General features: G+C 41.7%; 2 protein-coding genes across 2 annotated transcripts in view; both read right to left on the reverse strand.

Moving 5' to 3' along the window:
• Nucleotides 1-539: 539 nt before the first annotated feature.
• LOC149834519 (ethylene-responsive transcription factor 11-like) lies at nt 540-1,741 on the reverse strand. The gene has a single exon (XM_090010166.1). It carries the CDS (start codon nt 1,587-1,589, stop codon nt 846-848), a length of 744 nt encoding a protein of 247 aa, XP_089866292.1. The 5' UTR covers nt 1,590-1,741; the 3' UTR covers nt 540-845.
• A 9,430-nt stretch (nt 1,742-11,171) lies between these two features.
• The window catches only part of LOC149834520 (protein SUPPRESSOR OF FRI 4-like), a 29,042-nt gene continuing 24,172 nt past the window's right edge, over nt 11,172-16,041 (reverse strand). The window contains exons 5-7 of the mRNA XM_090011460.1: nt 12,495-12,652; nt 12,323-12,376; nt 11,172-11,552 (exon numbers count right to left, since the gene is read on the reverse strand). Coding sequence (XP_089867586.1) covers nt 11,475-11,552; nt 12,323-12,376; nt 12,495-12,652 — 290 coding nt within the window. The 3' untranslated portion in view covers nt 11,172-11,474. The remainder of the gene's footprint in view (nt 11,553-12,322; nt 12,377-12,494; nt 12,653-16,041) is intronic.

Consider the following 16,041-nt stretch of genomic DNA (forward strand, 5'->3'; position numbering starts at 1 on the left):
TTACCGGTTGCTTTTATATTTCTGACTCTGGGACCCACACTGTCACCTCAACGTCATCCACCGTCACCCCCTCCCCACCGTGTCCTCATGTCTATGATGCCCTCGCTCGCATGCATGCACACATGGAATGCATGATATCCCATCCCACCCCCCCATCTATACCCCGAGGGGAGAGACACACCCACGCTGGGTCCGGTCACGCCGAAAGAGGCTGCCGCGCGCCTCCCCAGACGGACAGGTCATCCATATATTCCTACGTGGGCCCCTCTCCCTCTCCTCCCACGTACCACGGGAGTGGCCAAGCAGGAGAAGACACGTGTGAGGCTATCATGAATATCGAAAGCAGATTAATTGCCATTGCACCCCCCGCGTCGGACAGCCCACGGTCACAGACGCCGACCCACCCCATGCCCTCTAATTTTTCACTATTAAAATTAAGAAATGATAAACAATAAAGAAAATGAAAACATCGCCGGTAAAAGATACCGGTAGCCGAAAATTCCAAAGGAGGAAAAAATTAAGAGCGAGAAGTCGAAGTCTTTTGAGTCTTTTCTTTGGATATATATAATATGATCTTTAACGCAGATCGATGCTTTTCCGATTACATTAGGATGGAGAAATATACATATTTCTCATAAAAAAAAAACAGGAAAATCGAAGAGGTTTGGTTGTCTATGTACATAATCTCACGGGAAAGGGGAAGATGCACCGAATACGGATGCGATCGTTAAGGGAAAAGAAGAAAAGAGCAAAAATGAACAAAGAAAAACAGCCGGGAGGACTCGAGAGAAGAGATGGCCGCGGCAACGTTCAGATCGCCCAAGATCGGAAAAAGTCTGGCCAGGTTAGGCGGTCTCTGACGGAGGGAGGTTCAGGTCAAGATCGAGGGGGGGTCGCCGGGGGAGGTCGAGGACGACGGACGACGAGTCGGAGTCGCTGTGTACGGCTCCACCGACGGAGGCGCCGAAGTGGAAGGCGTCGGCATCGAGGCGGACGGAGCGCGGGTCGAAGGCAACGACGGGAGGCTTCTCGGTTCGGACGAGCGCGTTGAAGAAGTAGAGCGGGTGGGCGACGGGGACAGTGCGCGGGTGGTGGAAAGGGAAGAAGCACCCGACGGAGGCGGCGGAGCCGGCAGGCAAAGAGACGCCGTGGTAGCGGAGGTCTAGATCGAGATCGAAAGACTGCTTAGGCAGCCGAGCCACCTCCTTCTCGGCGCCAGATCCGCCCGATCTGGCCCCGTCGCGGCTCGTCGACTCCACCGTGCTGCTCTCGCTAGGGCTCCGGTTGTTGCTCCCATCTCCGGCGTCGCCGACGCAGGGTAAGATCGGGAGTGGCACGGCGTAGGCCGCGGGAAAGTTCGTCTTCGCCTTCGATCCCCGGAACTCCCTGGCCGCCGCGTCGTAGGCTCGTGCGGCCTCCTCCGCTGTGTCAAACGTGCCGAGCCAGACTCTGCTCTTCTTTCCGGGGTCCCTGATCTCGGCCGCGTATCTCCCCCACGGCCTCTTCCTCACCCCTCTGTAATGTACCTCCTTCTGCAGAACCGCTCCCGCCACTCCTCCTCCACCCCCAACCTTCGATCTCGGCGCCATATCGAAATCTCTCTGAAAAACAGAGACAACCAAACAACAAAGAAAACAGAAAAATACAAAAGAGGATATAGAGGATCCTCTCTTTAGGGAGAGAGCGAAAGCGATTCCTTCTGGTTTTAGAGAGAGAGGGAGAGAAGCGGCGGGAGGGTGAAGGAAGGCGTGGGGGGTGAAGGAAGGCGTGGGGGGTGGTAAAAGTTTTATAGAGGGGTAGGGCCGTAGGGGTGGTGGTGAAGGAAGGAGCGGCTTCTTAGGAGGGGCGCAGTAGTCAATGCTGCCTCTCTTGTTTTCTTTCCCCCCTTGTTTTTTTTTTGCTTTCTCTCTGCCGCCGCCCCACCCCCGCCTCTAGCGTGGCGGCACCATGTTAAAATGGTGCCGCGGACGACGTGGACAGAGAAAAGAGGAGCGGAAGGACATGTGGATGGCGCTCCGGGAGGGCGGCTACAACTACAAGAGAGCCGTTAGATGGGATGGACGTCGTCTTGTGGGTGGACCGCTCACTCCGTCTCCCTCTCGCCGTTAGGTTTTGGCCTCTCTCTCTCTCTCTCTCTCTCTCCACAGAGAGAGAGAGAGAGAGAGAGAGAGAGACTGTTGAAGCGTTCTACGTGACCCGACAATGACGGGGGCCACGCCACCCTCGGTTCCTCCCACCGTCCTCCCTTCCCTCACGCATACGCCAATCAATCGCAGATCGACACGTTACACCCTTGCCTGCCAGCTCCTTTTTTGTTTTTTTGTTTTCCTTCCATCTTCCGAGTCCTGATCGGGTGCAATCACATGGCACAAATTTTGTGCATTAGGAATCTGATCGCCCCCTTGGGCCCCCACAATTAACAGGCCTGTCCCAAGATGGAGGGTAATCAGGTGCTTAATGCACAAATATATATTTGTGCAATCATATTGCACCCGATCTTTTCACCCTTCTGAGTCGGGAATCGGGAATACGTAGGTCATGAAATTGTCCGTTTTACCCTTTTTGAGAGTCTTGGGGTGTGTGCGTCTGACTCGCGGCAGGCTTTGCGATGCTTCATTCTCTCGAGAGCGTTCTAATCGGACCGTCGACTGGACTGGGGCTAGTGGGCTAGGATTGAACCTCTTTGGTCTGAATCTGATGGTTTCAAATTTGGTAGCTTAATTAATGCTTTGTTTATTTGGACAGCTCCTTTTGAATTGATATGATGCCCCTTATCCAAAACTGTAAGGAAGAGGGAATCCATCCAAATCTGGTTTTGGATTTTGAAGACGTGTAAACCTCCAAACGTGCTTCTCTGTAATTAGTGGGGCTTAGTTTATTGCCCACCTGAATTGAGCCATGAAAGTGAGACCGCACGTGTGCCGCCTTTTTTTTATTTTATTTTATTTGTATAAATGTGCCTCCCGGTTTTCCAAAAATACCTTTTGGCATTTGGGACTCTAATGGATCGGATGCGGGTTGAACCATAATTGCATTGGTACTTGATACTTCTGACTGTACCAGTAGTAGTAGCTCGTTTCAGAAACCGTAAGCAGAAGTATCAAACATTAAAGAAACTCATTTCTATTATCTGAGAAATGTGTACCATCAACTTACATGGAAACACGTTTGTGTTCTATTACAAATGAATATCAAGCTAGTTTCTATTAATATCTTTTGCATATAAACAATATCATTTTTTATTAAGACTTTTAAATATTATAATTTATTATACAATAATGATTGATTATATATTTATACTTAACTATTTTAGTTTATATCTTTATCAAAATATATATTTCTTATCAACTTTTCATAAACTCGTTTCTATTTCCCTTAGAAACTGCATCAATATTTATAAGAAACTTGCACCGATATTTTTCAAAATCTTATCAACATGAGTTTCAAATAAAACCGTACCTAAAACTTTTTAAGCCCTCACGTACCGGTACCAGACTACCAGTACTCATATCCGTTTCTAGCAACTATGGGTGGGACCACCTTCTCATAGTCTTAGTTTTCTGAGTTGAGATACATGTCCAATTTGGGCCTCAAAAATTTTTTTTTTAAAGGCAAGCTAGGGTTAGGGAGACCCCTACCAAATATCTCTTAAGCCGCATGTGGCAGAGGGATTCGAACCTGGGCCTTCAGTTTGGCACAGGACCCCCGCTTACCACGTGGCCTTCAGCCGCATGGGTAGGGATGGCAGTGGACCCGGGGAAAGCGGGGCCCCGCCCCGCCTCACCCCGTTTGGACCGGGGATGAAGGGTATGAAACAGAGATGGAGGCGGGGACGAAGGTTAATTAAATCCATCCCCGTCCGGGGGTGGAGGCCGGGATGGACGTGCACTTTTTCCCGCCCTGCCACAATCCCCGCCTCATCCCCACCCCGACCACTTTTCCCCACAATATCCCCGCCCCGCCTCATCCCCGTTTGAACCGGGGATGGAGGACATGAAACGGAGATGAAGGCAGGGGTGGAGGATAAAATCTTGAGGCAGGGCGGGGGTGGAGACCTTGTCCCCCGCCCCGCCCCGCCCCACTGCCATCCCTACGCATGGGTGTGAAATTGGCAGAACGAATACCTGACGTCTGGTTTGAATTAGTGTTGGATCTGGGTGCAGCCTATGGTTTCAGACACGAAATAAAAAATAAAAGGTCGAGTAAGAATCATTTTGACAGGATCTTTCCCAGGTCTCCCGTATCCTTCTTGTTCTCCCACACGGACCACGAATCTGGTCCAGACCCGAGAAAAAACTACGGATCTGGATCGGTATGAGCCTCCCCACTCCCCTTGTGGACTCTCCTATCAGTGACGATCGCTCTGGTCTTCTCGTCCTGCTTTACAACCGACCCACTTTCGGGAAGCAATCTAATTGGAGATCGTGATAAGGGTCCCACATGTCCTTGAGTGTCAGCTTATCTTTCACCAGGTTGATGCCATGTGTTTTTGAGGTAGGGACCCACCCTACCGAGTTGGCTGCCACCTGTCCTTGGGCTTTGGCTCTTTCAATGATTTCCAACCCACCTTATCTAGTTAAATAAATTTTGGTACATGAAAAATTGAGAGCCTTCATGATTAAGTATCCCCAAAAAGGGGTTGGCGTGGTGGGTAGGGCCTAGTCATGGTTTGATTTTCATGGGTGTCACCCCCTCGTTGCAAGCCAACACATAGCATAGGCTCGGGAGTAGGGGTCTTAGCCTCAGAGTTTTACGCTGTGGGCACGATGATCATAGGTATGGCAGGTTGAGCCAACGCGATCAAGGTCTTATAGTACCAGGTGCAATTTCTTCAGGTTATAAATCCAATAAAAAAAAAAAGAAAAGTATCCCTTCATTTATATAAACTTTAGACAAGGTGCAAGAGAAAAATGAACACTTAAGAATACCTTGCACCAACGAAGTTTCTCGATTCACCAAATACAATTTTTTTTTTTTTTTTTTTTATCATGAACGACGAAAGAAGATCCTTGAGATCAAAGACCTAATGTTTGTCCTACTTACGATCACTTTTCCAACTGTGTAAACTCATGGCCCACACCTTAGTACCCCTAAGGAATCGCCAGCTTTGGCTCATGAGTAAAAAGGATAAAGCAAGGGCTAATTACCCCTTTATTTTTGTCGCTTGCCCTTATTATAATATAAGAGATTTGGCACTTATGATAATAGAACCCTGATCACCCCCCATCTAGTGGGCCAAGCCCACTTCCCACTTCACCAAACCCCTTTGGGGCTCATTCACCGCAAACGTTTGATAGTGCAAAGTTGGACACTCCGTTTTCATTCCCCCTTTTCTGAAATGTATGGTGTGGGTTATATATTTATTGCATTCCTCCTACACCTGTATTGAACCGAATACCTAAAAAATGGGATGGAGTAGGATTGCACATATTGGACTGAGATGCACAGAGGGTCAGGTGAGAAACTAATGTGGGTTCTGGTTGTCTTGAATCTAGATATGTTCTTTTATTTATATTCGGTAGAAGATGGCAAGTCCAATTCTTAGATGGATCAAGCCACAGATCCAGAACCTAGCCGAGAAGATTATATATGAGAGGGTACGTAGAGAAATAGAATAGAGGAGATGAACGCCTACAGCTCAAAGTTTTATGCCATGTTTCAAAAGGATCAAAATCCAAGGTCCAATCACATTGAAGCAGTCGGTTCAATACAGAGATTCACGATCGAATCCAAATTCTATTTTGGTTGCTCTGCTAGCGGATGGATCTGGTATACATTTCTGATAGGGATGTAAACAGTTTGGATTCGGGTCGGATCTAGGCACTACCAAGTCTGACTTAATCGGGAATGGTTTAATTGTATTCGTATTCGGATTCGGATGGAAAAAGATAAAACCAAACTCGGATTTGACCAGCTTAAAACCTGGTATTTACACTTAATCGAGTCAGGTTTCTAGTCTGATTCAGGTTCGGATTTGAATGAAAAAACTTAATACCAAACCCAGATTCAATTATTATTAGGATCCAAATTTACCTACCAAACCTGCTTAATAGACTCAGATTTAGGTCGGGTATGTAGTTGCACCCGAACGGTTTACATCCCTACTTTCTGGTCAACTAAACTTTGCCTATGCCCCCAATAGCTCAAAAAGATATGCCCTAGTGGTGGTCGCAAGAGTTAACTACTCCTATCGAACCACTAAAAGGACGTTGCAGCTAGGGCTGGTAAATGAGCCAACCGAACAGGGCATGTTCGGGCTCGGCTCATTTACTAGTGGATTGAGCTCGTGGCTCGGCTCGTGTTCATGTTTAGCCGAGCTGAGCTCGAGCTCGGCTCATCCACGAATGAGACGAGCCAAACATGAGCTGGCTCATGTAAAAACATTCCATGCTATTTATACATAGTGTATATATTTTTATATATTGTACTTGAAAATATATATAACCTTTTATAAATTACACTTAAGAGTCAATATTTTATGTGTATATTTTTCATTCATCCTTTTTTTTATATTTTATGCTGCTTTTTTTTTAAAATATTACACAAAATATATATTATCCATAAAATATATATTATCTATAGGAGCACTATCCAGCCAAGCCGAGCTGAGCACCTTGTGTTCGGGCTCGACTTGTTTAAGCTAAATGAGCTGCACATGGCTTGGCTCTCCAACTATACGAACTGATCACGAACGAGTTTGTGACAAGCCAAACTAAGCCGAGTGACGAGCTGCTTTGTTCGTTTACCAGCCCTAGTTGCAAACATTTGTTTAAATAAATAACTCGAACACCAATTCATGCAAGGGCGAGTTCATGCAAGAGTGGTTGCGGTTTTTGGTTATGTTTGGAAGAAAATAGGGGAAGAGGGCATATGACTTAACCTAGTTTTGGCTTGACGAGCTGAATCAAGGTTGCTACCAAAAATACCAACGGGGGGCTCCACCTGGTTGGTACGAGCTGTCAGTGCACGTCTCCTTGTGGTGGGACATTGCAGGTTCAAAACCCAGTGATACGTTGAATAATGACTGGTGGGGGTCTGCCTAACCTCAGCTTGCCTTTCAAACAAAAGGTTCCTACGAAAACGGGCAGAAACGGCATGTGAAACGAAAAACATGACAGTGTGTGTGCGAAGCAAAAGTGCAAATATTGAGAATATGCATAAAGTATATACAAACTTTACTTCCTTTAGGCACATTATGATAAATAATAAGAATTAATAATTTATTTTTAATAAAACACATGATTGGCTACAACTATAAAACTACTATAAATTTAGTTAGATTTTATATGAACGAGTGTATAGTCAGCACACTTTTAATAAATATTAGATATTATAAATAAAGTATTTAAATACAACATATGTTTAGATAGAATTAAGAAAAATAATCCAGTTACATTAATTTTTGAACTTCTTCAATTTCATCCAATAAATTACATTATTAACATAAAATATATATGCAAAAATTAATTTTCTAAATAGATAACTAAAATTTTGAATAACACATGTATTTCAATTTTTTTGAAAAAAAAAATCTTGTTTAACGAAAATATGCATGTTCCTTAAATAAGAGAAACGACTTTTCCACATAAGGTAATTAACCAACTTTCACATATAATGTGAAACGAGCCTCCCATGCATATATATAAGTTTCCCACAAGTTTCAGAAATGCTAGGTTTCTGGTTTTTGAAATGGTTTCCCAAAAAATGAGTTTTCTATATATATGAAGGCCTGATTAGAATCTGGGTCAGACCCGAAGGGTCCGATTAATATATGAAGCCGGGTATGGTTTGTGAAATTTAATACTAGACCCAGTCCAACCCAAGTTCTGATTAAGATCCTTAATTTTTTATTGTAAAAATGATAAAAAAAAAAAAACTTATTCTTTTACTGGGTCTGGTTCATATGGTGGGTCCAATTAGGCTAAGGTCCGGATCCAGTGCTATCATTTCAAGTCAGGTTTGGGTCTGGTTCCACATGGGTCCGGACAAAATCCGACCTGCTGACACCCCTAAGTGTGTATCGGGTCATCATAGCTGCCTCTCATTGTTCATTCATAGGATGAACGGCCTCCCAAACACATGGTTTTTGGATTAATTTGGGTCGTCTATTTTGTATGGTCTAGATCTCATCATCTAGAGCATCAATAGTCCTAAAAAAAACTTGTGGGACTCTTATGTCGTGATGTACAGTAAACTTACGGATGGCTGGCAAATGGCAATAAGAGAAGAATGATCTGGAGAAATGAGATAAGGAAAGAGTCTTTGAATTTGCCTAATAAGAGAGGCTATTATGGAAAAACTCTAAAAAATAACATTAAAAGAATATGGAGTGATTCAAAGCAATTAAGAAGCAAAGTGGAAATGATAGGGGTGTCAACGGGTTGGGTTTGGTTCAGACTCAGGTGAAACCAAACTCATATCTGATCTGAGATGATGGTATCGGGTCCGGACAGCGGTCTAATTGGACTCACTATAAGATAAACCATACCCGGATCCTATAAGGATTCCACGAACCAGACCTGGACCATACCCAGTAAAATAATATTTTTACCTTTTTTTACATTGAAAATTTGTGGATCTTAGTCAGAACTCGGGTCAGGCCCGGGTCTGGTATGAAATTTCACAAACCATACTCAGCTCCATATATTAATTGGATCCTTGAGGTCTGACCCAGATTCTAATCGGACCTTCTTGCTTATCACCAAACCCTGACCATATAGGGCATGGTAGGGGTTGGGTCCAGGTCGAACCCAACCCAATGGCACCCCTAGGAAGTGATTGGGAAGCCTATAGGGAAAACACTTCTTATTGTAGGGAATGCTTGCTTCCCACTAACGAGAAGCTCATTAATCTCCTTCCTTTTAAGCGGAAACGTGGTGATTGCCGCATTATTTATGCTTCTAACACACCTAGGCTTTCTCTCTCTCTCTCTCTCTCTCTCTCTCTCTCTCTCTCTCTCTCTCTCTCTCTCTCTCTCTCTCTCTCTCTCAAGCGTGTTTCCTAGCAAACAAAACATGTTAAAGACATCCATGAGGTCAGGTTGAGTGGATACAACTTGAGTTTATGATTTTTCAACTAGATTGTACACTTTAGACTAGCAAATGATTATCCTCTAAGGGGACGTTTGTTTCCATCACAAGAGAAACACTCTCATTCAAATGAGAGAGTGATTCTCATTACTATTCAAATCTCATGCTCAACCAAACATGAGATTTGAATAGTGAAGTGATTTTGATTCTCATGAGGATCAAAATCTCTCCACCCGTGAGATTTTGAATCGAATCACACCCGTGTTTCACGAGTCTGCACAAGCAAAAAGGGGATGTGAACGTCGTCGTTTCCTGCTCTCTCCTATATGAAAAAGCAGAGCATAGGAGAAAGGTGGAAGCAAGACGAAGGTCGTCGGAGCTAAACTTAAGCCTAACTGGATCTAACATAAATTGTTCATATAAATTATGATGAGGATCCACGCTGAAGTGTTTGGGCCTGATGCTTTGTGGGGTCCTGCAGAGGATGATCAACATTGAGCAATCGCATTTTTCAGGAATTAGCATGAAAATAGTTAGCTGCTGCTTTTCTAAATTCGGATGATCGTGTTTGTTATATTGGTCGAGTTTTGTTTAGATTCAAGGCTTGCAAAAAATAGGATTCGAGAATGAATGAGTTGGGCGATATGAGCATGTTGGTCCAAGTGAAAATATGCCCTCACTAAACCACGACCTGAATGACAGCAAAAAGGGTGTAGCTTGTGTTTGAAATCTTTGGTGAAACGTGTTATACGTTTTCGTAAAGGCATCAAGATTGGCTTTTCAGTTTTCTTTTCCTTGTCTCCCTTTTGCCTTATGGGTATAGATTGTCACTTGCCAGTAAAATTCTTCTTCTATTCATTTGGCTACAGTGGGCACACTGGTAATTTTCCCAAAGAGCTCAGTTCTGCTGGTATGAGCAATGGTAGTTCGTTGTTCAGTACTGGCTAGGTCCTAGATTAACATACTGGACTTGGGGGCCAACCAAGCCCATTTCTAGAAAGTAGGTCGGATTTGCTCCGAGACAGAACCCCATTGAGACCAGAGTAAGCACACACCCAGGCCCAGCTGTGTGAAGTTACACACTCGCACGATAACTTTTGAATGATCACCTTTTTTTATTTTGATCAGCCAACAACCTGACTTGGTGTGTGGCTTACTCTAACAACCTTCGACAAACCAAGCCTAATGGCTCAAAACTCAGGATGAAAACGGTTGGGATCCTGAACAGCTAAATACACAGAGATTCGGCTTGGAATTTGATCTGAAACCGCCAAAAATTGCAAAACCTCCAACCCGGATGCAACCTAGGGGTGTCAACAGGTCTGACAATTGCCAAAATGGGTGAGTCCATACCCAGATCCAACTAGGAGGTGTTGGTAATGGATCTGGGGTATCAGATCTGACAAGATCTTTCTTAAGAAACCATACCCAGATCCAATAAAGGTTACACAAACCAGACTTCGTAAAATAATGTTTTTTAAGTTGTTTACATTGAAATTGCAGATCTTAATCGAAACAGGTCAGATTCAGGTTTGGTATAAAATTTCATAAACCATACCCAGCCTGTTCAGACTTCATGGAGTCCAACCTGAATAGTTAATCGGACCCCTTCCTTTGTTACCAAACCCTGACCCTAACAGATCCAATACAGGTCAGGATCAGGTCATACTCAGCCCATTGACACCCTTAATCCGATCCACTTGCATCCCTACTCAAAACCTACTCTGTCATAGTCTTTCTGCACTTTAAAGACTGTATGTGAGTTAAGAAAGGATGTTCTCGCAATAGTCCCAAAGCCCACCGAATTTAGTTGATGAACGACTGATGACACATTTTATCTGACCTCTCTCTCTCTCTCTCTCCTTTTTATAGCCAACTTATGTCACATGGATACGACTGCCGATACAGCGATATGACCACTTTTATGAAGTTTTATATGACTAGTCTATAAGGGGACAAGACATGGGCCAAAATGGAATATCCATGTGAGATGCGGGATCAAGGCCCCCTCTAGTGTAATTCATAGTATCTTCATATTATGCACAACATCCAGCTCTGGGTCAACACAAGTCCCAGACAAGAGCACAAGGCCCAACGATTCATGGTTTGAAGATCATGGAGTCATTTGTAACCAGCTAACACTTGAAATAGAAGCAAACTCCCAACTACAAAAAAAAAAAAAATTAAGGAATACAAAATAAGCTGATGACATTATAAGAACAGCTCAAAACAAAGAACGACATTCCCTCCATAGTATACCATTAGGAAGAATGAAACCTAACATTGTCATTGTATACAAGACAAGATCACTATAACCCAATATCTCCCCACCCACCCTCATAATTGACGCCAAAAAAATGTCAGGCATGTGCAAGAATTTTTCACTCTACGAAATACCTCACATCCCGAAACTGTGGAAAGAAATTCAGAGGAGATTCCATAGCCTCAAATTTCAAATGTCATACGCCCAGCAAGTTTGCTCTCTAGTATCCTTTTGTCAATAGCTGCGTCAATGGAGTTCATCTGAAAGAACAAATCACCATTCCGAACATAAGAATGGAGAACAAGCACAAGTCTAAGCAAAATCTATTAGCTTTTTTGCAAAAGATATAAAACATCTAAGCTGAATGAAAAGCTGACCTGTGGCAATGTCTGATTGCACGAGTGACCAAAAAAGATAACAAGAAATGCTATGAATTGACAAAAGCCTGGAGGCCATATTCTCGTTCCACTTGTTATGAAGCATAGGGAGATTGAATAAAAATCGGCATTCAAAAGTCTCATGGAATAGATTAGAAAAGAAAAGATGTATAAGCAATTTGCATATTTTTATACTGGCCTGATGCTATTAGCTTAAAGAACCTTTAAAATATCAAACATGTTGGTCGATTCTCTTACATGTATCAATTTTTAGTTTGTGCCTCCCTCGGTCCACCATATGAAATCCAAAACCTCAGGGAAAAAAGGAAAAGTTGCAGCAGGAAAAAATAAAAAACCTGAAGCTTAGAGAAAAAATTTTAATCTGAAATCCAATCTTTCTTTTAATGAAGGCTTTGATAAGACCCATGCCTCCATATAGTGTTGTTATTCATGAGTATCACAGAACTACCTTTCACCTCGAGGCAAAACTAGCACGAATATGTGGCTCTAGGATCAAACTGTCAATCCTTTACAATATGACAAATTGGAGCCAGAAACATAGAAACAGAGAGAAAGCAACCAACCTACTTGGATGTGCACAGCAACTTGTGCAACCATTGGAATCATATATCAAGTGAGACAGTATAACTTACCTGTGTTGTCTCATCATGCACCTGATACTTTGATAAGGACATTCTCCTTTCCTCCTGCAAGAAATTTAACAAATTCCAGGGCGACACATTGAATGTTAGAACTAACCTCATATCATGCTTTTACATCCTCCAAAAACAAATATAGTACATTAAAAAAATTTAACCTACTAACCATTGACATTGCCTCATCATCCCAAACTAAGTAGACCTCGTTAGTGGCAGGTTGAGAAGCTGGAACTTTGTTAGATATCACAGGTGGAGGACCAATTGAAGGACCACCAGTATTAGGACCCGAAGCATACATGTGGGAATTGGAGGAAGAAATACCACCTATGGAAATCACATGTAAACAATGTTAGAAGGGGTAAGATCACAATGTGAGGCAAGGAAAACAAAAAAGTGCATAGGAGAAACAAAAGAGCAGCAAAAATAAACTAAAATGATCATAATACATAGATCAGTGTACATAGCAGCAACTGACTTCCAAAAGAACCGCTATCAACATTCATTATCAAATGCAGCTGGCAGAGGAAGCAGATGATCAATTTAAAAGAATAACATGATGTGTTTCTATCACTTTAATACATAAACATTACTGCTTCAGTTTCTGAAGGCGCAACATAATACAACTGTGAATATGCAGACTTAGTTTAAATGGCAGAGATGACAACAGAATTTCACTCAGTTTCATACACGGATTGTCAAGGACATATGGTGAAACTAAAGAACAAAAAGATGCACTTTAGTGATAACTGTAAGATATAAAATTTCATATCATATAACATTTCCGAAATTGTTCAAGGTTGGACCGCAATCAGGACACCTGATTTCCACACTTCAGCTTTACTAATTCCTTTACAGCAGAACATTAACTCCTGATACTAGAAGCCAAGTGAAGGAGAATACCGCTCAGGTGCTTACTCTTTCACCTATCTTGTTACAGTGGCTGAGTGGCCAGAAGGAAGAAAAAAGAAAACCGACCATTATAAACAAGGAAAAAAAAGGTGTAACACTGTGCATCTGTTTTCAGCAAGTCAGTAATCTAAAACAAATTGGAGATTTAATAAATAACTGAAAATGAACATAAATTAGCAACATTTCTGCTGAATATTATAATAAACATAAAATATTTTCTTTCAAATTAAAGTAACTTTGTCATTACCTGAGAAGCTTTTGATTATCATGGTATTTAGCAATAATGATGAAGTGCGATCATTTTTACTATTACTATACAAAAACATTGATGCATGAAGAAACAACTGAAGTGATAGCATGGAAGGGCAACTAATACTGATTTCTTTAATAAGTATAAAGAATGCAGGAGAGTTTCATCAACAGCAGGTTTGAAAGAGACCTCATTCTGTAACTACTAATAAAATACACGGTTAGGAAAGGGATAGCACCAAATTTCAATTCACATATCCAAAATTAACCAGTGGGTATCTGCCTTCAACATATAAAATAAACATGATGCTAATGCAACAGAATTATAAAACTCACCAGAGAAAAAAAAAGAGTAAAAAATTTTAAAACGAAATGAAGGAATTTCAGAACCAGAAACGTTTTACTAATTTTTCTTATTATTTGGCAATAAATGCAATTTTTGAGGTGATACTTTCTTTAGACTCTAACCCCTGTTTAGATCACTTTAGAAATTGCCCCTTGCCATTTACATTTATTTTAAATAGCAAGTTTTGGGGATAGGATCTTTTATTTTATTTTTTTAAAGACTTCTAAAATTTCACCCTTTTTCAAAGATAAAGAGAGCTTTTTTATAACTACTTATTTTCTTTCATTCCACAATCATCCTCCACCACCACCACCATCACCATTACCAATGTTTTCAAAATCGGACCGCATCGGCCAATTCAGATTGAATCTGTTAGCCAATTCAGAAGGGTCTGATTCATCTTTCATTTTAATTCAATTTTTTAAATATTTTTGAGTGATTAAAAACAACAACAACAACTACGCCTTCATCCCAAAACAATTGGGGTCAGCGATATGAACCAAAAAAGAAATTCATTTTGGGTCTTCCACATGAATCCTTTTCCTCCAATCATTTCTATCCAATGCCATGTCCTCGGTGAGGTTCAAAGCATTCATATCCTTTCCTATCATCTCCATCAAAGTCTTCCTAGGCCTACCCCGACCTCTTTTAACTAATATATTTTCCCATTTCTCCAACCTTCTAACTGGAACATCATTAGGCCTTCGCCGAATATGTCCAAACCACCGTAAACGATTCTCTCGCATCTTATTTTCAATGGGTGCAACACCTACCTTCTTACGTATCTCCTCGTTCTGAATCTTATCTTTTATTGTATTTCCACACATCCATCTAAGCATCTGCATCTCAGCTACACTCATTTTTTGAATATGATGTCTCTTGGCAGCCCAACATTCCGTACCATATAGTAAAGCGGGTCTAATAGTCGTCCTATAAAACTTTCCCTTCAACCGAAATGGCATTCTACGATCGCACAGCACTCCAGTTGCACTTTTCCATTTCATCCACCCAACCTTTATCCTATGATTTACATCTCCATCAATTTCTTCATACTTTTGAACGATGGATCCCAAATATTTGAAATAATCATTCACCGGTATTTCTTGCTCACCAAGCTTCACTACACTCCCATCACTACTTCGTTGCTTACTAAACCGACATTCCATATATTCAGTCTTACTCTTACTCAACTTAAAACCTCTAGCTTCCAATGTTTGTCTCCATAAATTTAACTTAGCATTAACCTCAGCTCTAGACTAATCAATCAAAACAATATCATCAGCAAACAACATACACCACGGTACATTTTCTTGAATTGATCTCGTAAGCTCATCCATCACTATCGCAAATAGGAAAGGGCTTAAAGCAGATCCTTGATGTAACCCAACCGTTATCGAAAAATTGGTTGTCACCCCTCCACAAGTGCGGACATTGGTTACTACTCCTTCATACATATCTTTAATTATACTAATGTACTTGAGAGAAACACCTTTCTTCATCATTGTCCACCAGAGAACATCCCTAGGTACTCTATCGTATGCCTTCTCTAAATCAATAAAAACCATATGCAAATCTTTGTTCCTCTCTCTATATCTTTCAATAAGTTGTCTAAGGAGGTGTATAACTTCCATAGTTAATCTTCCAGGCATAAAACCAAATTGATTCTCTGATATCATGACAACCTTCCTCAACCTAGACTCAATCACCATCTCCCAAAGTTTCATAGTATGACTCATGAGTTTTATACCACGATAGTTTGTGCAATCTTGTATATCACCCTTATTCTTATATAAAGGCACCAAAGTACTCTTCCTCCACTCATAAGGCATCTTATTTGTTCGCCAAATCAAGTTAAAAAGATTTGTCAACCAGTCTATACCTTTCTCTCCCAAGCATTTTCAAGCCTTGATAGGTATACCATCTGGGCCAACTGCCCTTCTTGATTTCATTTTCTTCAAAGCCTCTGCAATTTCTTTCTTTTGAATCTTGTGCATGAAGTCACGATTTATCTCATGAAAAGGAATGGAGAAGTCTCCAAGATCTTGAGCATGACTATCATTAAATAGCTTATCAAAATAATCTTTCCATCTCTCCTTAATCTCCTCATCTTTGACAAAAACTCTTTGCGTTTCATCTTTGATACATCTAACCATACCCAAATCCCTCGATTTCCTATCTCTCATCTTTGCAAGCCTATAAATATCCTTCT

The sequence above is a fragment of the Nuphar pumila genome, chromosome 6 (genome assembly GCF_984573655.1).
Source record: "Nuphar pumila chromosome 6, dmNupPumi1.hap1.1, whole genome shotgun sequence".
Taxonomy (NCBI): domain Eukaryota; kingdom Viridiplantae; phylum Streptophyta; class Magnoliopsida; order Nymphaeales; family Nymphaeaceae; genus Nuphar; species Nuphar pumila.

Excerpts from the sequence above, each read along its gene's own strand:
- LOC149834519 (XM_090010166.1), bottom strand. The coding sequence starts at position 1,589 with ATGGCGCCGAGATCGAAGGTTGGGGGTGGAGGAGGAGTGGCGGGAGCG.